Source organism: Pipistrellus kuhlii, unplaced genomic scaffold (assembly GCF_014108245.1).
Source record: "Pipistrellus kuhlii isolate mPipKuh1 unplaced genomic scaffold, mPipKuh1.p scaffold_m20_p_1, whole genome shotgun sequence".
Classification (NCBI taxonomy): domain Eukaryota; kingdom Metazoa; phylum Chordata; class Mammalia; order Chiroptera; family Vespertilionidae; genus Pipistrellus; species Pipistrellus kuhlii.
Window position 1 is genome coordinate 41693904 of NW_023425404.1, and position 22468 is coordinate 41716371.

A 22468-nucleotide genomic window follows, 5' to 3' on the forward strand; every position below is an offset into this window, starting at 1 on the left:
CTATCATGTAAAAATTTAAGAAACATGTTAATCCATAGGCAATCCATTAAAACACCTTTATACAATTACACATAAATAGCTATGAAAAAGAATGTTACATGTTCATTGACTTTTAAAAAAAGTGTATTAAATGCTTATTCATGAGCCAGGGAACTCTGTTCTAGGTACTGGGGATAGAGCTGTAAACAAAACGACAAAAACCCCTGCCCTCCTAGAGCTCGTTTTGTGTGGAGGAGACAGATAACAACACAGAAAAGGGTGCCTGGGATGCTTATCGATGTTATAATAAAGGTGAGAGAGTACACACACACACACACACACACACACCATATATATATATAAAATGTTTGGCTATGCACAGAAAATCTCTGGCAGGTGCTCCAAGGATCTGATGGCCTCTGGGGGAGGAGTCCTGAGCTCTGGGGAAACCACCTGGGGAAATGTTTGGGTTTGGGGCTTTTCCTGCCACATATACATGTCGTTTGAAAGGGGGCCGAAGCAAAGATGGAGAACAGCACCATAAGTCTGAATTGAATGGGGAGGGAATTGCTGGTAACATCCGCCGAGCCTCAGGCTCAGCTGCGTGGTCGCAGGGTCCCCAGGAGCGGAGGGTCCCCGGGCGCAGGCAGGAGGGTTTGGGGCGGGAACCTGGGGCGGGTGTGGGGAAGGGAATGGAGAAATGGGTTTGTAGCGGGGAAACACCGATGGAGCAAAGCGCAAACCAGGGACAGCGTGTGGCAGAGAAGGAAACGGCGCTGTGAGAAAGCGCGCTCGGTGGACAGCACGAAGCCCCATTTCGCTTTTCCCATAGACCGCAGCCAGGCCGACGCGGCGGCTCCGCGCCTGCGCCGCCGGCGGTGCTGTTGCCGGCGCGGCCACGGGGGGGCGCCGTCAGGGCCGGGTCGCTCTCCCGAGGCCCCAGCTACCCGGACGTTCGCCTCTTCCGGGTCGGGAACTTGGGGGGAAGAACCACTTCCGGTTCAGGCGCTACGTCACTTCCTTTCGCGGCCGGCGTCGGGGTGGTGGGTCCCCACGCGCGTCCAACATGCGTATAGAGAAGTGCTACTTCTGCTCCGGGCCCATCTACCCGGGCCACGGCATGATGTTCGTCCGCAACGACTGCAAGGTGAGGCGGCCGGGCCGGTTTCCCCCGGTGAGAGGGAGGCTTTGCATCGGCTCCGGCCTCCACCTCCCGCCTGGGCGGCTTCGCCTGCGGGCGTCCGGGACGGAGCTGGCCACCGGGCCGCCCTGGGGCGAGGTGGGCTGCTGCGAGGCTCCGGAGGAGCGGGGCCGGGCGGCCACCCTACACGTCAGGGAGCTTTGTGGAACGGGTGCCCAGTCCGGCGTCGTCGTTAATGTCCGCAGCTTGGAGGTGGAGAAGCCTTGTTTCTGTCCATAGTGTGTAGAGGTTGATGGAAATGTTTCATTCATTTAGCCAGTGTTTCCCAAACTTTTGACCTATGTGTACCCCCTCTATAATTTTCGTAACGCTGAGAACCCCTCGTACTCATGAGAACGTAGAATTAGGCGCAGCTAAGCACGGTGCAGTGCATATCCCCACCGAACTCCGGTGCAACGCGTACCCCCACCAAACTTCCTGTATCCCTGGGGGTACACGTACCGCACTTTGGGAAACACTTATAGGCTTAGTAGACTTACGTATTATGCAGTTATTGGAGGTGAGTGTGTGTGTTTGGGGGGTCGTATAGATGACAAGGCCCGGGCAGGAGATGGCATTTGCCCTGGATCTTGAATTGTGCACGAGCAAGTGTGGAGAGGGCATTCCGGGTGGAAGGAAAGGGAGCAGTTTGAGCAAAGGCTCAGGACGGAGCATCGTGGGTGGTAACAGAGGCTTGGGGGTAGGGCTATAAATACAAATGCAAGAGTATTTGCAAAAAGATGAATCTGTAAACATAAGCTAACACACATATGGCCACACCGTGAGGGCTGGTTGTGAAAGACTTTGTGAACGATGCATGAATTTGTGGAGATGATGTTGACATGTTAAGGAATTTACAGTTTCTGCTTCACTGAGTTCTCTCTCTATTATAGACGGAAGATATTGAACTCATTAAGTCAGGAGCAAGGGTTCTTCCTGAAAGTGAGCGACCAAATCTATGTTTGGGTACTTGAAAGAGCAATATATATGTGGTGTATATATAATTAGTATAAAATGAATCATTGCCAGGTTGGATTCAAATTCACAGTGGGCAGTGTGGCTCTGTAGATGACCTGGTCATCATGATTTAATGGTTTTTGTCCAGCAGTGCTTGTCAGCTGTGTTTTGGAATTAGAACCACAGATGTGGGAGCCGCTATCTGGAGCTGGATGTTGATCTGACAGACACCTGGGAAGTTGAGGTCAGTGAGGTAGGGAAGGTTAGGGAAGACCAGGGGATCAGAACAAACGGATTGGAGAAGTTAGAAGTAATGGAGACCCTGAAGCACGAATGAAGGAAAAGCACAGGCACCCCTTGGAGATATTGTAGATTCCGTTCCAGACCACCACTCAGATGAAGTGAGTCATCATCTTTTGGTAAATAAGCGCAACACCTGTGAAGTGCCATAGGGTGAAGTGCAATAAAATGAGGCATGCCTGTTCTCATTTTATCTGTGTTGATGAATCCCAAATCTGTATCCCCTTAGCTCCAGTTCTGAATTTGCCACCTGCCTGGGTAATCCTGTTTGAACCCACCAGTGAGCCCGCTGAAGGAGCATTCCTTACTATACCTCAGATCATTTTGCTCTCTGAATTAATCTCTCTCATCTGTAGACAGCTTTGCTAGAAATGGAAGAGTCACCTTTGGATCTTTCCCCTTTTGTATCTAGTTGTTAAGAGTGCTATTCATTCTGCCTTTGCAAAGGATAGTGAGTGGTCTTTGCTTTCTCTTTTCCTGCCCTGGTTCCAGGTTCGGCACCTGTCATTTTTCTAGCCCCCGAACTAGTCTTTCTGCCTTTATGCGCTTAGCTTTTGAGGCAAATCTTTCATAGAGACTTCTCCTCTTATACTTCTTAGGTAGCCTCTTAAAGGTGGAATTAGTGATAATGCTCCATATTTTCACATAGTTTATAAACAGGAAAAATACGCCCTACTGAGTGCTTGATAAATGTTGAATTGGTGGAGTAAGAAAGGGGCAAAGGACGGAGGTGTGATTAGATGGATCGTTTGTTTGCACGTTGAAGATAGGATGATGCTAGAGGACAAAATTAAAAGGGACACTTTAGCCTTCGGAGCTTTGTCTCACACAAAATCCATCCACCAAACAGGATTACCCTGTAGGTGAGATTTAATCACCTTATTGTGTTTTTCCATATTACTTTATACATGATTATTATATATAACTTTATCCCATTTTTTATATCCTAGTTTGATCTCAATCTCTCCTATTTCAAAGTGAGACTTTATCATACTTAGCTTGCTAGCCTAAGTTCTCAAGGTAGGGATTTATGTTTTAGTTATTCTTGTATTCCTATACCTCGTATAACATCAGGCACATAGTAGATGCACCTTATTTGCTGATTGAATCCCCATCCCCTCTTCAGATGTTTCATGTGCTTGTCAGAGAATGTCTATAGATTTGGAGTTCAAATAGACTTCTCTATAACTTCCCCTGGGCTCTTTCTGGAATTGAGAAGACCCTGGACAAGTTCAAATCCCTCTTAGATATAGCTCAGAAATGGGAATATGTCTAGGAGTTATATAGTAAGTATTAAACATAGGAGGCTTTTACTTAAAAAGGTTATAATACTTTGGGCTGGAAATGCTCAAAGAAATTTTACTGATAGTGATTTCATAGTGAGTTACTCCAGGAGACTACAATAGTTTTCATATTTTCTTATTACTTTGAAATTAATTCAAGAATGCAGACAAACTTTCACTCAGGTCTGTCTGAAGAGGGCTCTCCAGGAGGTATGAGCCTAGATTAGATTAACCTAGTATTGACCATTTCGAAGAAAAGTATGCTTGAGTGTGTATAATGACCTGCTTGAAGTTCCCCATAGAAGAAAGTATACGTAAAAGGAAAAGTATTTTGGCTTGTGACACATGCAAGTATTTTGCCTTATTTCAGTTGGAAATGTTTATACCTCATTTTGATTTATTTTTAAGGGTCACATCTTCTCAGGTGTGGTAATTTAACTATAAAAAAATACCTTTTCTTTTCATATTTCTCTTGGTAGCACACAAATTGTAATGTGTTTTAAGACATTACAAAGTAACAAAATAATGCAGTTTAGACTTGCACAATGAGTCCCAGTAATCTATTTTAGGAGCACATCGAGGCATCCTTAAATTGTAAGCATTACTAAGGTGGAGAATTAAAGTAGTAATGAAGATTCTTCCAAGTAGATTTTAGAAAACAAATCTATAGCCAGTTTTAGTTGCTTTTTGAAATTATTTTATGCAAGGATGGAAAGAACCAAAGGAGATCTTGGGATGGTGGCTTGAAACTTTTACCCCAGCAGAGGTATATAGAAAGTGAATTTTGAGAATTATTGTAAAATGGGAAGTGATTTAAATAAATGACTTTCCTTAAAACTATTCCTGATTCAAGATAAGGATAAGGTTTTTACTGTTATTTTATAAAAATGTTAGTTTGTAACCATATTTTCAGGGCCCTCAGCTTTTATTTATGATGGTGCATGATAGTAAAAAAATAGTTCAATTTCCATTTAACCTGGTATGTCCATATATTTCTTAATAGTATGGTAAGTAGAAGCAATTGTGAGTGAGGAACATTGTCAGTGTGTTTTGTCTGGGAGGGGTAATACCCTATGATAAAAAAAACAAACTTTTAATACTTCTCACTATTTTAACTTTTCTTGTAGGTGTTCAGGTTTTGTAAATCCAAGTGTCATAAAAACTTTAAAAAGAAGCGCAATCCTCGCAAGGTCAGGTGGACTAAAGCTTTCCGTAAAGCAGCTGGTAAAGAGCTCACAGTGGTGAGTATAGTTTTTACAGTCTAAAAATTTCAGGTTCTTTTTTGGAGGAGTTGGGGCGGTTATGTATTTAATTAACTATAACAAAGCTTCCTGCAACATGATTGATGAATGACTTTTTTGTATTTGGTTATAGTAGTAATTTTTACATGAGCTTATAATCCATAAATCTGTAGGATTTGAAAAGGAAAAAAACAACAACTGTAATCCAGTTTGTAGAACTGATCTTTCTTAGTCTCAGAAAACTACTTTTAGCGCTTGCAAAGAAAAGGGTAAAGCTGGAAATTGCTGTTGAGGGATTTTGAGAGGAAGTTAAAAAATTAATTAAAGGATTCTTGAATAGCAGTGAGGATTCAGATGAGATTTGTAATAGACTCACTTATCAGTATATAGATTTCCTTAGCAAGACTATGTGTCTGAAGGCGGAGAAGTTCTTAGTATTGCTGTGAGAAAGGAATTTCGTGTGTGAGTCCCTGTCCTCATATTGCTGCTGTTCCTGAATTGGTCAAAGGATCTGGGGAAGCTTGTCCACATTCAGCCCCTTCAAAGGGAGGAGCTGAACGCTGCTGCACAGGCTCCCCTCGAGGGAGGAAGATCTAAACTCCCCTCCCTCCATGGCTTACTCTCCCCCCAAACCCACGGCTATTGTCCCACCCCCCTACTCCGTAAGGGCAGTGTCTAAGAATTGCCATGAAGCCCTTGTTGGCTTCCTTAACAAAATCAGAGATTTTCAATGAATGTAATGAATATTTTTTTACAAGATGCAAGGCCAAATTATAGTTACCATTACAAAAATAATTTTCAGTATAGGCAAGCAGAAACAAGCACTTCAATTGTAGGTGGCAACTATATGAATGAAGAAAGAATACCAGTCCCACTTGCTGGTGACCTTGTCATTGTTGATGTTGTTGTGATCTAAATAGAGTCATGTGTATTATAAATGAACTAGCCAGACATGGAGTTAGTGCAGTTCCATATTCCTGTGAGGTAGATTTGGAAACCAATAAGTACTTTTGTAGTTTTTCCAAAATTGTTTTGCATGTTTTAAGATAAATAGGATTATTAACTGTCAAAATACCAACTACATTAAGAAGGGACCTGAAGAATTTCAGGGCAAAGCTTATGTCATGTAGAGTAGCATTATATTGCCTTGAAGATGTGTAGTTTCATAGCTTTATGCTTTAGCACGAAGGTGTATAGGTCTTCAAATGTGTAAGCATGATGGGTATTTAGGTTGAACCACATGAAATTCTCAGTGTTTGATTCTTTTGATCTATGAAAAATGCTAATTTCATATGGTTCAGCCTAATACACAGTTTTCTGACTATGATCCCATCTAGGAATGGGAAGTTAGGGAAACTTTTTCAGTTTGTTTGATCCTGTGAGTGCTATGTGCCTCCTGAGGAATCAAGTTTGAGCTCTTCCCTTCCTTCCTTTTGGGAATCACTGGATATAGATAAAAGTTTTCAGTAGGGCTGTCTTGTACATCATTGTGTAAAGGAGAAAAGGTTTAAGAACTTGTATTGTTGGGATCACCTTTGGGGGAATCTTAATGTGTGTCCATAGTTTAATACATTCCGAATGCTTGTCAAAAGGAGAATAAATTTTAAGAAATGTTTCCTTCATACCTCTCTAAAAACCAAACTTGTCCCCCTTTTACAGGATAATTCATTTGAATTTGAAAAACGCAGAAATGAACCTGTCAAATACCAGCGAGAGCTGTGGAATAAAACGAGTAAGTCACAAGGGAATGCCAGGAATTTTCATAAGCTACTCAAAATCCTTTCCCCAAGTGGCTGATGTGTCCATTATAAAAATAATGTAATTATTAAATTTGATAATATTTAAAGTGCTCACACACAAAACATCCAGAAATCTGAAGGAAAAAAAAAAGAGAATATTTTGTTGGGTGAGTGTGGTATAGTTAAAATATACACAAAACTTAGCACACTTTACAAGTTGAGATGATTTGATTTAGAGATATAGTGTATTATGTAAAATTGAGTGATTTGATAAAATTAAAAAGTGCAGAAAGTCTTACTCAATAGGTAAAAATGAAGCTATAGGTTACTGAAATTAAAAGCAATATCTTGTTCTTGTAGTTTGTTGTTTTTTAAGTAGGCAGAAATGACAGAAAGTACACATGTAGTAAAATTGAGTTCTTAAGATAGCTTGTAGATTCCATTATTTGTGTGTGTTTATGGCCCCGGGCCCTGCCCTTTCTTCCCGCCTTGATGTCTTCAGCCACTTCTAGTCTTGTGTTGAGGGTGATGTAGTTTGTTAACTAGTAGTCCCTAAAGCTTAGCATTTTTTAAACATTATTAGTTTGTAATGGATCACAGACAGGGCATCTCTTTCAACACGTTTTTCTCAGCCAGTCAGTCACAAGAATTCGGGAGAAGAATTGAATGTTATGGGCATTTGTGGTGGTATTTGACACCCTCTAAAAGCTTTACTTTTTTGAACTGCGTGGAGGAATCAGAGTCCAGTTTTAGAATTGCCTTTTGCACATAGCAATAATTCTGCTTCAACATGAGGCCTTTATGTTCTTCTAATTGCTAGTAAACCAAAACATGAAATATTGAAATCAAAAGAAATGAGTATTTGAGGCCAATGGGTCAGCTAAGCATTTGAAATGTGGTTAGTCTGCATTGAAATGTGCGGTAATACCAAATACATGTGGTTATTGAAGACTTAGTATGAAAGCAAGCATAAAATGTCTAATAATTTTTTATACTGATTGCACGTTGAAATGACAATATTCTAGATATGGTGGGTGAAACAAAATATATCATTAAATTTAATGTTGACCTGTTTCTTTTTAATGTGTCTGCTAGAAATTTAAAATTACATATCTTACATTGGACAGTGCTGATATACCATATTTTTCGGACCATAAGACGCTCCGGACCATAAGACGCACCAGTTTTTAGAGAAGGGAAATGAAGAAAAAAAGATTCTGAAACAAATAGTGTCCTAAAATATTTTATGTGCATTAAAACCCAACATCACAGTCATAAACACATGTAATCAACCCTGTAAAGTAAACAGCAGCATTTAGAACCATTTTAGAGCCGGGCAAGCACACAGAGACCACACAGAGCCGGGCAAGTAAAAAAACTTTTTTTTAAAAGTATATGTGTAGGCTATATTTGGACCATAAAACGCAGGGACTATTTTCCCCCACTTCTGGGGGGAAAAAAGTGCGTCTTATGGTCCGAAAAATACGGTAGGTACTAAGCATAGTTGGGCTCAGCTTCTGTACACATTTTCCAAAACAGTCGGATTTTAGTGGTTGACTGGTTCATTTTACCAGTATTTATAATGTGCTGATTATTTCCCAGGAACTGGAAGGAAAACTGGTCTTTATGACAGAAAGATGCTGTCTTTCATTTATGGAGATGACGAGCTGAGAATGGTATTAGTTGCTATTAATCTGAGTTCTCTGTAAAATAAAATTTGAAAAGCATTAGACTGCTTTACTATAGAAGGACAATTTAGTAGTAAAAGCTTTTGTAAAATAAAACTTAGAGAAATGATTCTGGTAGTAAAAAATAGTTAACAGTGATGCCAGCAAAGGGTACCTCAGCTGTTTTAGTAGAGTTTTTAAAAAAATGAGTTTTTCATTTAATAAACTTCTAAATCAGAATAAAGAGTAAAGAAGTTATTGTTAAAGCTCTTGCTTGAATGTGAACAACTTGCTAACTCTTATGAATTTTTTTGTAGTTGATGCAATGAAGAGAGTTGAAGAGATCAAACAGAAACGTCAAGCTAAATTTATAATGAACAGGTATGAATATATGTATAGAGTAACTCTTGGAAAAATAATTGCTAGTAGTCATTTAGAGGCATGTTTTCCCCCCCACATAACTTTAGACTTAAAAAAGTTGGTAAGAATAATATAAATAACTTGCATATTCTATTAGCATTTTGCCACATTTTTTTTTTTTATAATATATTTTATTGATTTTTCACAGAGAGGAAGAGAGAGGGACAGAGAGTCAGAAACATCGATGAGAGAGAATCATCGATCAGCTGCCTCCTGCACAGCCCCCACCGGGGATGTGCCCGCAACCAAGGCACATGCCCTTGCCCGGAATCGAACCCGGGACCCCTCAGTCCGCAGGCCGACGCTCTATCCACTGAGCCAAACCGGTCCCGGCTGCCACATTTTTTTAATCCTTGTCTCTATGGCAGGTTGTCATAGAAAAGAAGTATGCACCAACAGCTTTTTAGCTTTAAAAGATAGTGAAAACATTACAGAGAATGCCAAAATGTTTGGGAACAAGTCTGTTAGTTTTTTGTTGAATGTCTTATGAGTTTGTGCTCTTGTAATCACTGAATGATTTAAAAAGTCAGGTAACAGGGACTGTTCCCTGTTTGAGGAGAGATGATGGAGGCTCTGCTCTGCATGTATACAATAGACATTGATCTCTGACACTTAATTTCTCCCTTCAATCTCATTCCTTCATGCACTCCACAAATATATATTGAATCCTCATTCTATTTCCTATTAGGTACTAAGTATACACTGAATGAACAAGTTTGTAGTGTAGGAATCTTATTTAAGCTAATTTGTAACTAGAAAATAATTGAGTTCCCATTCCTCATCTATAAGGCTTATTTAATTAGTAAATTTTATTTTTAAAAATTACAGGTTAATGTCTAAAGTTTTAGTAACTGAAATCTTGGCCTTAAATGTTGCTACCATAGGTTGAAGAAAAATAAAGAACTACAGAAAGTTCAGGACATCAAAGAAGTCAAGCAAAACATCCATCTCATCCGGGCACCTATTGCATGTAAGTAAAGCATTGTGTAGGAATTCTCTGCTTTAAGTAGAGAGAGGAAAAAAATCTAGATTTTTGTGGCCTATGTAATTTGTTATCAGTTAGCTCTTTAAGGTTGAGTATTTTTTCATGTAAATGTTCTCTCAGAACATTTGTGATATAATTTGGTTAAATAGTTATAAGTTTTTTAGTATATTTTCCAGTTTAAGTCAATTTTTTTTTACATGTGTTTTTTTTTCTTCTTCATAAAATCTTTTCTGTAAGTTATCTCTCCAAGTTAATCAAAATGAGTTGAGTAACAATTTCATAGACAGTTTTGCCTCATAGCTGTTTTTATTAAAGGAAAGGGTTCTATGATAGTGATTCTCAGACTAGTCAGTATGGGAATTACTTGGGGAGCTTAGCATAACTACAGAGGCTCTGGCCCTTTGATTCTGGGCCTCTGTTCTTTAAGCAGTTCTCCAGGCAATTCTGATAATGTAAGTTTTGAGAACTACAGTATTGTATTAAAACCTTCTCTTTGTGTTTATGTAACTTACTAGAGGCCTGGTGCACAGATTTGTGCACCAGTGGGGTCCCTCGATCTGGCCTGCTCCCTCTTGCAATCTGGGACCCCACCGGTGCATGATCAGGGCCTGGCAGGGAACACTGGCGAGCTCTAGGCATGTCCGGGCCTTTCTTGTCCAATGCTGATCAATCAGAACCCCAGCAGCAAGCTAACCTACTGATCGGAGAGTCTGCCCCCGGGTGGTTAGTGTGTGTCATAGCAACCTGCTGAACAGTCAAATGAACGGTGGGACACTTAGCATATTAGGCTTTTATTAAATAGGATTAGTAGTCACTCACTTGGGCAGTTGTCTGTGTGCAGTTTCTTTTGAGGTGTGGAAAAACCAGTCTTTAGTCAGCTGGCACCAAGTACTTTGGTGAGATTTAGGTAAAGACTTGATTTCCGAATGATTCCATGCCTAAAGCTTATTAGGAAAGGTCAAATTCTGTAAGCACATGTTGAGTAGATTTATGTTAAAGGTGTACCTTGGTTGTGTTTGTACCAAATTTTATTAAAACGAAATAGAATCCTGGCACATTTGTTTCACATATACGTAGATGTTAGAAACTGACACCTAAAACACAATAAGAATGAAATATTGTTATCTAAGTTTTTAAATAACCCTCTGAGGTTGGTAGTACAGTGTTTAGAGCAGGGATCATGGATCCATAAGAGCCAGGGTTCAAATTCCATCACTTTGACTTACTGGACTTACCAATTGAGTGTCCTTAGGCAAGTTCACCTGTCTCTGTGCCTCAGATTTCTCTTCTTTAAAATGTGCCCTGGCCGGCTTGCTAAGTTGTATAGTGTTGTCCTGATACGTCAAGGTTGTGGGTTAGATCCCTGGTCACAACCTTGATGTACATACAAGAATCAGGGCACATACAAGAATCAACCAATGAATGCTTACCTAAGTGAAACTACAGATCTGTGTTTCTCTATCATTTTCCCTCCTTCCTTCTCTCTCTCTCTCTCTAACCCTCCCCCCCCCAAAACAGTAACTAAAATGAAATAAAATGTAACTTATTATGAAGGTGAAATGAGCAAATGTAAGTAGAATGCCTTCTTAACGCTTGGCATATTATAAGATCTTTATAAGTTTATTTACCATTCTTTAATATCTTAGAAATTGCCAAGTTTATTTTAAAACATCCAAGATCCTTTATAAACTGTTGATGAGTTCTGTAAGGTCACGTTGAGTTGATAAAAGTTTTAATTTTTCTTTTTAAGGCAAAGGAAAGCAGTTGGAAGACAAAATGGTACAGAAACTACAAGAGGATGTGGACATGGAAGTTGTTTCGGACAATCCTGTTTAACTATTTCAATGAGCACATTGGAAATGTCCTTTAGAGACTTAGGTGCTCTAAGTTATTGATTTATTTTTTACATATGGTGACTCAGATGAAAAGGTGATTAAAAATACATCTCTTCTACATTACTATCTGCAAAACATCTGATAATATGGATGCTAGATTGCACCTCAATGCTAAATGTTCAGTGATAGATGTACTAATAGTGATAGATGTAAATTATGAAAATTTTATAAATACAAAGTGAATTGTGGACATAAAATGGTGGTGCCACTTGGATAATGGCACCAGGAAGCATTTATGTAGTAACTGATGACAAACATTCATGGCTAGTGATATATAAAATAAAATGTTCTTTTCAGTAAAAATCTTTCCTTTATTAACTTTATAGAAGGAGGGATATGAAAAGGAACGAACAATCTGAATGATAATTAGCCTCAAGTACTCATTTATTTTGATTTCAATATTTCATGTTTTGGTTTATTAATATATTAGAAGAACATAAGAGCCTCATCTTGAAGCCTAATTCTGTTGGATTCTTTTGACCTGGTTTACCTGTTCAGAAAGGCAGTTGTGGATGTTGGGATGAGTGTTGAATAGTTGATTCTGAAATGGCACTCTGCTCTCTAATTTCACTTTTGAGAAAATTCTAATGAGATTCCTGGTAGAACAGGCTTTATTTTTTTCACTCAACAGTAATTTAGAAGCAGGGGAATCCAAGAGCTTTTCTTTTAAAAAGCTAATTGTTTTCAGGAAAATTGAATTTATGGGTAAAATGTCTACATATTATTTGCACATAAAATAATTTCTTTAGTAATTGACTATGTATTTATTTTTTAAATGTACTAAACGAAGGTAAAGTATCAATTACTTGGAAGAAAATAACTTCACCCACATATACTATTGAGGTAGGGTATATGTTTAAAGAAAAATATATACTTAATACTTCATGTTTCTGTACTTTTATATTACTTACAAGTTAAGTATGTTAATAGTGTTAGGAACTCATTTTTATGTTATTTTTTAGGGCAGAATTTAGAATAAATGAGAGGTTTTTAGGATTATAGAATTAGTAATGGCTAAATTTTTATTTCAGTATTAGTAATAAATTAACTGATCCATGGCTAAGTGTTAAAAGACCTGAATTCTATGTGGTTTTGCCTCTGTGTTCTTATTTGTAAAATATGGCTCATTTATAAACAATATTATTGGTGACAATTGGGGGAAATGTATACATAATCAAAGACATTTGTAAAATTGCCCTGTATTAATTAGTAAGAGCTATACTTGCTGTAGTTCGCTAACCTGAGGCACCTGATGGTCGCCTAGTTCCATCTTCAAAATCTGCGACAGATGAGAGATTACTTGTGGAAATTTAGAACTTTCTCTGAGGTACTAGTAAAGGTCTCATCAGCAGTTTGTTTCCTGTGCAGGGGACTGGGAAGTGGGGTGGCTGGAAGCTGCTTTCTCACCTCAGCCAAATCCACAGCCTTCAGGAAGACTGACAGGGAACTCTGGGGACGGCTCTTTGAACCCCAGGGAAATCCCAGGGAATCCTGAAACATGAGTGTTTTTTGTTTGTTTTTTCAGATGAAAAATTTTTGAATTCTCACCAGAGGATATATTTTCCATTGATTTTTAGAGAGAGAGAAAGGGACGGGGGAGACAGAAAGAAACCATGTGAGAGACATACCAATTGGTTGTCATCCTTTACAGCTGCATTTAACTCAGAACTACCATGAGACTAAAATATCCTGAGTGCAAACAAATCACCATAAAGACAAGCTTTAATAATTAACCAATTTTATAGAAATATTCAAGTGAATTGAGGACAAGAGCAATCAGACCAAGAATGCAGATAAAACCACACTATACTGTCCACTGATTTCTCTACCATTCACAGAGGGCACCCCCACCCCTATTGCCATACAAAACATACCTGGGTTATTTCTAAAGAACTTCCAAAATGAGTTTCGACAGTGTCCAAATCTAAATAAAAACTGGTGGAAGAATTGTTGAAGTCTAGTGACAAACCTGCAATTGTGACAAGGTTACTATCCGTATTCCACATCCATAATCTGTCCCAGTTCTGTGAACAGGAGTCTGAGCTTGTTTGCACCATTGGTGAAAGAATCTGGCAGAAACAATGACCCTGAAATAACTGACAAAAACACCAAGCAAATAGTAAACACATTGTGAAGCAACTCTGTTTAATTCTACTTAAATGATGCTGTCTCCTTCAGTAAACATTTGAAGAGAAAAGGACACAGGTGTCTCACTGGCTGACCTGATGATTGTAAATCACCACCTAGACTAGCAATACTGTCTTAAGAGAATTGCACAACTGCCTCACCTCACGGTAATCTTGCTGCTGTCTCCAGGGGAATTAGCTCTGGTGGTTCCTGCTGCACCCATCCATGTGAACCTGCTTTTAAACCAATCAGAGAGAAAATGAGAACCAGCCGGGGCAATCAAAGCCTACAATCTCCTGCAGAAGAGATCTGGGAGACAGCCCTTTCCCCATCAACAAGCTTGTTGGAATTTTTTTATTGGGGTGACATTGGTCACATGAACATAGAGGTTTCAGGTGTGGGTTTCTATGCTACAAGGTCTGTACATTGCACTATGTGCCCACCACCCAAAGTCAAATCTCACTATATTTTAGGACCCCCCCCCCCCTTCTCTCTCCACTCTTCCCTGGCTACCACCACATGGCTGTTTGTGTTCATGACTTCCAGTTTTATACCCACATATAAGTGGAGCCGAATGGTTCTGTGCTTTTTCTGACTGACTTCACTTAGCATAATGTTCTCCAGGTCCATCCATGTTGCAGATGGTGCTCTTTCATCCTCTCTTATGGCTGAGTAGTATCCCAATGTGTAAGGTATCACATCTTTACCCAGTTCTCCCAGCAACCCCTCTCCTGGAGCTACGTACCTGAAAAACTTGAAATCATGTATTCCCAAAGATGCACCGCCATGTTCATTTCAGCATCACTCACATTGGCCAACATATGGGAGTGTTTCTAATTTAAACCTTCAGTGTCAGGCACCATTTCTAGCCTCCCATAAGACACAACACATTTCGGATGGATCACGAGGATTCTCGCTTCATATTACACAGTGTTTTACAAAATATCAAACGTTAAGAATATATTAGCTTATAAGAACATGGAATAACTAAAATGCAATGGGTATTTCATTTTAAAGTGTGCCTTTAACATTTATGTAAAACGGTTTTTGTACTCGTTCAATGGAAACTTACCTGGCCACTGGGTAGAGCTAGCAATAAAACTACTGGTCCACAATGCGTTTAGGCCTTTGGAGGACTGTGTAAGACTCTGGCTGACCACCAAGGGTGTAAATCCCCCTGAATAGCTACTCCTGGAAGAAGGGGATGTGGAAGGTGGGTATTCCTCATTTATCCCTTTAAATCTTTGCATGCCCTCACTCGGTATCAGACACCGAGCCAGATCATGGGGTGCAACAGTAAATCAGACGCAAGGCTTGTCCTCAAGGAGCTTCCAGTCTGAGTGTGAAACCAAATTACAACCAAATTACAAGTGAGACACACACACACACACACACACACATGTCATTTGGAACTCAGAAAATGTTAAAATCTCTGGCTAAGGAGAGAGGAACAAAACATCCTCTCAGAGGAGAACTACTGAGCCAAGTTCAAATGTTTAAAAATCTGGTTATTCCTGTTCCTTCCTATCCCATACTGACTCCCGTTTAACACTGCGCCAGCTTAACCAACTCTGTCCGATCGCTCTGTAAAACAGCGGCACAGTGGGTGCTGAGCAGTCACAGCATGTCGGCTAGTTAGGCCAGGTCGCTAGTGCACCTACACGTTGCAGCTTCCCCTATGTTAGTTGTACGTTTTACCAAGAGTCAATTGTGTTTGTTCCCAAACCAGTTTACACCTATTGTAATTGGAATGAGGATTGTGTTTGGCAGAATAATGCCACCAAAGATGTTCACACTCTAATCCTCAGAATTTAGGAATTTAGTATGTGGTACCTTGAGCGGCCGCAGGGAGTTTGCGTGCGTATGTGATTCAAGGGAAGAATGTGAGAGGAGACTGGCTTGCCCCGGTGCGCCCAATCTGATCACACGGATCTTTTTAAGAGGAGAGCGTGTTCTGCCTGCGTCCGCCAGAGAGAAATGTGATGGTGGAAAGACCTCGGAGAGGAACGAGCTTTAAAGATGCAGAAAATGGCCCTGAGCCAAGGAATGAGGGCCGTCTCCAAACACTGGAAAAGGTAAGTCTCCAGAAAGAAACGTTAGCCCGTGCCATGGTTGGCAAACTGCGGCTCTCGAGCCACATGAGGCTCTCTGGCCCCTTAAGTGTGGCTCTTCCACAAAATACCACGACCTGGGCAAGTCTATTTTGAAGAAGTGGCATTAGAAGAAGTTTAAGTTTAAAAAAAAATTGGCTCTCAAAAGAAATTTCAATCATTGTACTGTTGATATTTGGCTCTGTTGCTAATGAGTTTGCTGACCACTGGCCCAGTGAAACCGGGGCAGACTTCTGACAGACAGAACCGTAAGATGAGGCATTCGTGTTGCTTTTAAGCTACTGAATTTGTGTTGAGTATTACAGCAACAACAGAACAGTAATATTGGGATTGAAGACCCCCCTCCCCCCCACACACACCCTCTTGCCTTGTCACAGCTGCTGTGCTTTTCTGTGTATGAAGGGAAATCTGTGCACAGGTGGCCTTCCATGCTGCCCCAGGGCTGTGACAAAGATGCCCCACTTTCCTGGTCATATCCCACATACCCTGGAAAATGGAAGGCTGGTCTCTAAAATTCATTTTTATTTTTTACTTTTTATAACAGACTAGAGGCCCAGTGCACGAAATTTGTGTATGGGGTGTGTGTGTGTGTGTGGGGGGGGGGGTCCCCTCAGCCCAGCCTGCACCCTCTCCAATCTGGAACCCCTCAGACATCCCTCTCACAATCCTGGACTGCTGGCTCCTAATTGCTCACCTGCCTGCCAGCCTGATTGCCCCTAACTGCCCCCTGCTGCTGGCTAGGATGCCCCCACTGCCAACCTGGTCACTCCTAACTATCCCCTCCACCACTGGCCTGGTCACCCCTTACTGCCCCCCACCCCCAGCCAGCCTGGTTGCCCCCAACTGACCCCCTCTGCTGGCCTGGTCACCCCTAACTGCCCTGCCTGCTGGCCTGGTCACCCCCAAATATCACCCCCCCTCCCCCTACTGGCCTGGTCACCCCTCATGGCCCCCCAGCTGGCCTGGTTGCTCCATTCAGCCTGCTGATCAGTTGTTTGGTCATCCCTCACTAACTGCCCTGCTGGCTTGGTTGTAGGCAGCCATCTTGTAAGGGTATGAGGGTTAATTTGCATATTACTTCTTTATTATATAGGATTTGCTAGATCAGAGCCTGCCTCTATTTTTTAGGTGGAGAATGACAAGAGCTGTGGACTAAGTTATAAGCAATGGAAAGCTTAAAAATGAGAGTCATACTTCAGGCTCCCCATACTGACAGCCTATGAATGTACAAAAAATTAGGGGAGCGTGTGAGAGAGTGAGAAGAGCACGATGTCTGGAAATAGGCAGGACTGAGTTGAGCTCCTGGAAGAAATCACTTAACTTGGCTGGCAAAACAGAAATAAAAATGCCTAGTTCAGACAGCTGTGGTGATCAATAACACATGTAACTCTCCAGGCAACGCACATTTAGTGCATTCATCACTGTTGCTCTTACCCACCACTTGCAATGTGTGCTGCTGCTTTTTTTTTTTTAAGGACAAAAAGGGATTTTATTAATGCATAGCTGACATGCAATTTTAGTTCTGGGTGTACAACATAGTGTTTTAACGTTCATATTCCTTATAAATGTGGTCCCCACAGTAAGCCTAGTAACCATCTGTCACCATGCTAAATTATTACTATAATATTGACTATTCTGTTTCTTGGACCCAGAGCTACATTAGGCCTCACTCAGAAAGGTAGCACCTGCCACACTCAGGTCTTCTAATTTCTGTGCACGTGTACTGCCTCATTTGATCTTGACAGTATCTTGAGAGGTAGGCAGAGTAAGCTTTATTGTTTTACAGAGGCAGAGACTGAGGTGGGAAATGATGAGGTGATTTGTAGGCTATTAAGGGGCAAAGAAAAGTCGAGGAAGCAAACTATGGTACTCATTCCACTGTCTCCTCGTTTAATGTCTTCTGTTCCTGTCTCTGGTTTCCACATGCAGTGTGGTTCTTTCTGTTTGTGGAGCTTCCCAGCAAGACACTTCGTGCTGCTTTGTCTGAGGTAGTGCCATGCTGTTCTTTCCCCACACTTCCCGTACAGCCAGCCTCCCACTTCCCTGTGCGGCATCTCTCCTTCTGTCTTAGCCTTAGCTGCCCACAGCATAGATCCCCGCACTGGGGCTGTGCAGCAAGGCACTGTGTCCCAGCTGCTGGGCAGGGGCCGGGTAATGGAAGTGTTTCTGTTTTCTTTCTTTTTGCTAGATCAGAGCCTGCCTATATTTCTTAAAAAAAATTTTTTTTTTTTAAAGATCCATAGCCGAAACCGGTTTGTCAGTGGATAGAGTGTTTGCCTGCGGACGGAAGGTTCCCACGTTCGATTCTGGTCAAGGGCATGTACCTTGGTTGTGGGCACATCCCCAGTGAGGGGTGTGCAGGAGGCAGCTGATCGATGTTTCTCATCGATGTTTCTAACTATCTCTATCCCTTCCTTTCTGTAAAAAAATAAATAAAAAAATCAATAATATATATATATATATATATGACAAAAAAGATACATATTGAGCCCAGCCAGTGTGGCTCAGTGGTTGAGCATTGACCTATGAACCAGGAGATCATGGTTTGATCCCCAGTCAGGGCACATGCCTGGGTTGCAGACTCAATCTCTAGCGTGGGGTGTGCAGGAGGCAGCTAGCTGGTCAATGATTCTTTCTCATTGTTGATGTTTCTATACTCCCTCCCTCTCTCTGAAATCCATAAAAATATATTTAAAAAAAAGATACATATTGAAATAGTACCTATTGGTCAGAACACAGGCATGTGAATTGGAGATGGTGAAAAAAAGGAAAAGAAAAAGAGGGAAAATATTTGCTCTTCCATTTAGAATTGTGTGCTTGCTGTAGGTTGGCAATAGCGGTCAGAGCTGATAAGAGTTTTAAGTTTGTAGCCCCATAAACAAGTGTGGCCATCACCCTCATCATAGAAAGGTCTGAGGGTGGACTTATTTGTGGTTGCTTCGGTTTCCCCAAAAGGGATCACTTTTCAGGATGCCAGTCAAAATATGGTCTGAAGGCACACAGTCAACATTTAAATGGTCACCTTCTGCCCTTGTCTCTCTGGAGGCAGTCTCCGTGCTTTATGTGCAATGATTTCAGCAATGTGTTATTAATATGCATAAATATACAGGCCTTAGAGGCCTCCAGTTGCATAGCTCTTATGTATTCCTTATGGTCAAACTGGAAATGTTTCTCCTCTCAAGGCTAGTGGAGCTCACAAGAACTCTGCTACTGGCTATGAGATTAGAATTTGGACCAGAATGGCCACCTGTCTCTCAGTCCTTGATTTCTCCTGCTTTCACAGCTCAATCCTTTGTTCCTCCTGCTTTCACAGCCCATGTTGGGGGAAGTGGAAAGAAGAGAAGGAGGTAAGAAAGAGGACAAACATCTAGTGAGCGCTGACTGCCTGGCCCGACACTGTGGATACTTCTCACATAGTTCAGGGGAGTGTGACACAGTCTTGGCTCTGGGGACATTTGCTCACATCTGGAATCTTTTTGGTTGTTACCACTAGGGGGAGTGCTACTGGCATCCAGTGGGAGGAGGCCAGGGATGCTGCTAAACATCCTACAATGCACAGGAGGGTCCACAACAAAGGATTATCCTGCCCAAAAGGTCAATAGTACTGATGTTGAGAAACTCTGACCTGTCAGAATCAGTCTCAATATTGACAACTCACTGGCCTTCATTTCTTTAACTTTTTCTTTTTCCCCTGCTAGATTTTTTAACAAACTGACCCAAGGATTCAGTATCATTCCATCGCTAAAACAATTATAATAGTTAACATTAATTGAAGACTTACTATGTTCCAGATATTAACCCTTGAATTTACTCCTCAGTACAGTCCTATGACAAAAGTATTGTTATTTTCCTCCCCATTTTACAGATACAGAGACTTATGAAGGTTATATAAAGCATTACCCAGTTAGTAGAAGGCAGAGTCAGGATTCAGATTCAAGCAAGAACTATTCCAGAGATTAATAATGTCCTTAATAACCATTCATGCTAATTTCTCAAGGCTTCTCTTGCCTCTGTAAAAGAAGTTAGTGTGTTCTAAATCTTATTAATTTGTATACCACCTTCTTTGCTTTGTGTTTTTCTTTAAGGCTCACCTTTTTTACATAAATTCATTTCACATGCCCCTAATGCAGTCCCGAATGACACAATGGGCTGGGGATACTTTTTCTAATACACATTACAATAAGTTATACTTAAAACAAAAATGTATTTGGCCATGCACCACCTGTGCCATCTGTGTTTAATTTCCTGCACCACCCAGGATAATTCCACCCTCTTCAGTAAATGCTGGTTCAGGTGCTTTGTTAAAAGTATGGTATACATTGAAGTCTTTTAATAGTTGAAAAAACACACAAAATTTCAATTTACTTCCCATATTCCCTCAGAAAGCTACCAAAAGATGGGCTACATTTAAAAAAAGTTATTGGAGTAACATTGGTTAATAACATTACATAAATTTCAGGTGTTCAACTTTATAATAGACATCCGTCTACTCTGTGTTCACCACCTGAAGTCCAGTTTCCTTTCACCACATATTTGTTCCCCTTCAATCTCTTGTGGTAACCACCATTCTGTTGTCTGTATCTATGAATTTTGCTAGCTCATTTGTTGCTTTTTGTTTATATCCCACACATGAATGAAATTATACAATTCTTCTCCATCTGACTTAATTCACTTAGCATGTTAATCTCAAGATCCATCCATGTTGCTGAAAATGGCAATATCTCATTGTTTCATGGCTGAGTATAGTATTTTCATTGTATATATGTACCACGTCTTCTCTATCCAATCATCCATCAAAAGACACTTAGTGGTGTTAATGTCTTGACTATTATAAATAACTGGAGGCCCAGTGCATGAATTCATGAATGGATGGGGCCCCTTGGGGTGGCCTGCGGGGATTGAGCTGAAATCGGCAGTTTAAAGCGCCTGCCACCCCTGCCTGCCTCTCCCATTCATTCTGGCCCTGCTGCGTCTGCCAAGGGCCCACACCCAGGCAGTCCTGATTGTGAGAGGCTCACCAGCCATGAGGGGGTTGGGACACAATCAGCCTTCTGGGCGGGCATGATCTTGCCAGCCAGAAACCCGATCCATCTTGCTGACATTCGCACAGATTGTTGGGAGCCACCTGGTAGCCGCTTTTATATTATTTCTTCCTTGCAGAGCATCTAGGGAGGGGAAGCGGCAGCAGTGTCTGAGGTTGACTTCCAGGAGGCCAGTGGCGTCAATCCACCAATGCCTGGTTTGTTCTCTGGAGATTGGTCTCGCAGGTCTACTGAGGGAGTGAGTGGCTGCCACAGGGCTGGTGGGCCAGTCAGCTGAGCAGCACTTCCACTGTGGGAGGTACTGACCACCAGGGGGCAGCTTCTGCATTGAGCGTCTGCCCCCCAGTAGTCAGTGAGTGTGAGAGCGACCAGCCCTTCAGTCATGGACTGCTGGGTCATATAAGGCATTTGAAAGCCAAATCTGGAAAGAATTGCTTGTGTTTCTTCTTTCTATACTGCCCCATCCACTCAAAAGGGAACCAGCATCAACTGCTCTCTACCTCCACGAGTAGGAGAAGCAAAGGGGAAATTTCCAAAGAAGAAAAGAACCTTGGTTAATAGTCTCAAAACATTTTCCAGTGACAGGTGGTTGGTTACCTGTCACTCCTTTCTCTCCCATTCCCAGCACAATGGCAAGGGATTCCATTACCTCCCCCCACTCCATTACACAAGGACAGCACAAAGGCAAAGAGACAGGAGACACCTAGAAATGGGACTAGACATCAGTGCTAGCAATCTCAGAGCTGGGGACTGCAGTTTCATCCAATTTTCAAGGCAATGTCTTCTCAAACCTGAAGGATCCAGGAAAGAAATAGTAAAGGATTGAGGAAATGATTGTTTCTGTTAACTTTTTTTTTTTGTAAGTGAAACTGCTAAACTAATTCAGTGATCTTTGGCCTAGAAATAAATCTTCTTACCTAATAATAGACAAACTTGTAAATTGACCATACCTTCGCTATGCTCACAGCCAATCAGAGTGAATATGCAAATTAAAAGGCCAAAGATGGCGGCTGCCCAGCTGCTCAAGGCAAGGAGTGGCCAGGTGGGGCAGGATGCCTGCTATGAGAGGGAGGTGGGGGTGGGGAGGCAAAGGGATCTACAGGAGTGGAGTGTCACAGCAAAAACAAGACTGCAGACTCCAGGAGTCTACAGCAAAGATGAAGAAGGCATGCTGAAGAAGGCATGGCTCAGTGGATAGAGCGTTGGCCTGTGGACTGAAAGGTCCCAGGTTCGATTTCGGTCAAGGGTATGTATCTTGGTTGCGGGCATATCCCCAGTGGGGGGGGGGGGGGGCGGTTTGCAGGAAGCAGCTGATCGATGTTTCTAACTCTCTATCTCTCTCTCTTCCTCTCTGTAAAAAATCGATAAAATATATTTAAAAAAGAAGAAAAAGAAAAAGATCAAGAAGGCAGACTCTGGTGGGAGTGGAGGAAAACTGGTGCTGGAAGCCAAGGGAAGGAAGGCCTATTGCACAAATTTCTTTGTGCAACAGGCCTCTAGTTTTATTATAACTTATTTCGACTAGTCTATGGACTGACCAGT

At 41.4% G+C, this 22468-nt stretch overlaps 1 protein-coding gene across 1 annotated transcript; it reads left to right on the plus strand.

Annotated features, from left to right (window-relative positions):
* The first annotated feature begins 933 nt into the window (after window positions 1-933).
* Window positions 934-12699, plus strand: RSL24D1 (ribosomal L24 domain containing 1). The gene is made up of 6 exons (XM_036441387.2): window positions 934-1126; window positions 4827-4940; window positions 6600-6672; window positions 8664-8727; window positions 9651-9736; window positions 11502-12699. Exons 1-6 carry the CDS (start codon window positions 1046-1048, stop codon window positions 11585-11587), a joined length of 504 nt encoding a protein of 167 aa, XP_036297280.1. The 5' UTR covers window positions 934-1045; the 3' UTR covers window positions 11588-12699.
* The last annotated feature ends 9769 nt before the right edge of the window (window positions 12700-22468 follow it).

Bases quoted from the DNA above. Each gene is read 5' to 3' on its own strand.
- RSL24D1 (XM_036441387.2), top strand. From the start codon at position 1,046: ATGCGTATAGAGAAGTGCTACTTCTGCTCCGGGCCCATCTACCCGGGC. The intron at 1,127-4,826 runs GTGAGGCGGCCG...CTTTTCTTGTAG, and splicing joins TCGTCCGCAACGACTGCAAG to GTGTTCAGGTTTTGTAAATC. The intron at 9,737-11,501 runs GTAAGTAAAGCA...TTTCTTTTTAAG, and splicing joins CATCCGGGCACCTATTGCAT to GCAAAGGAAAGCAGTTGGAA.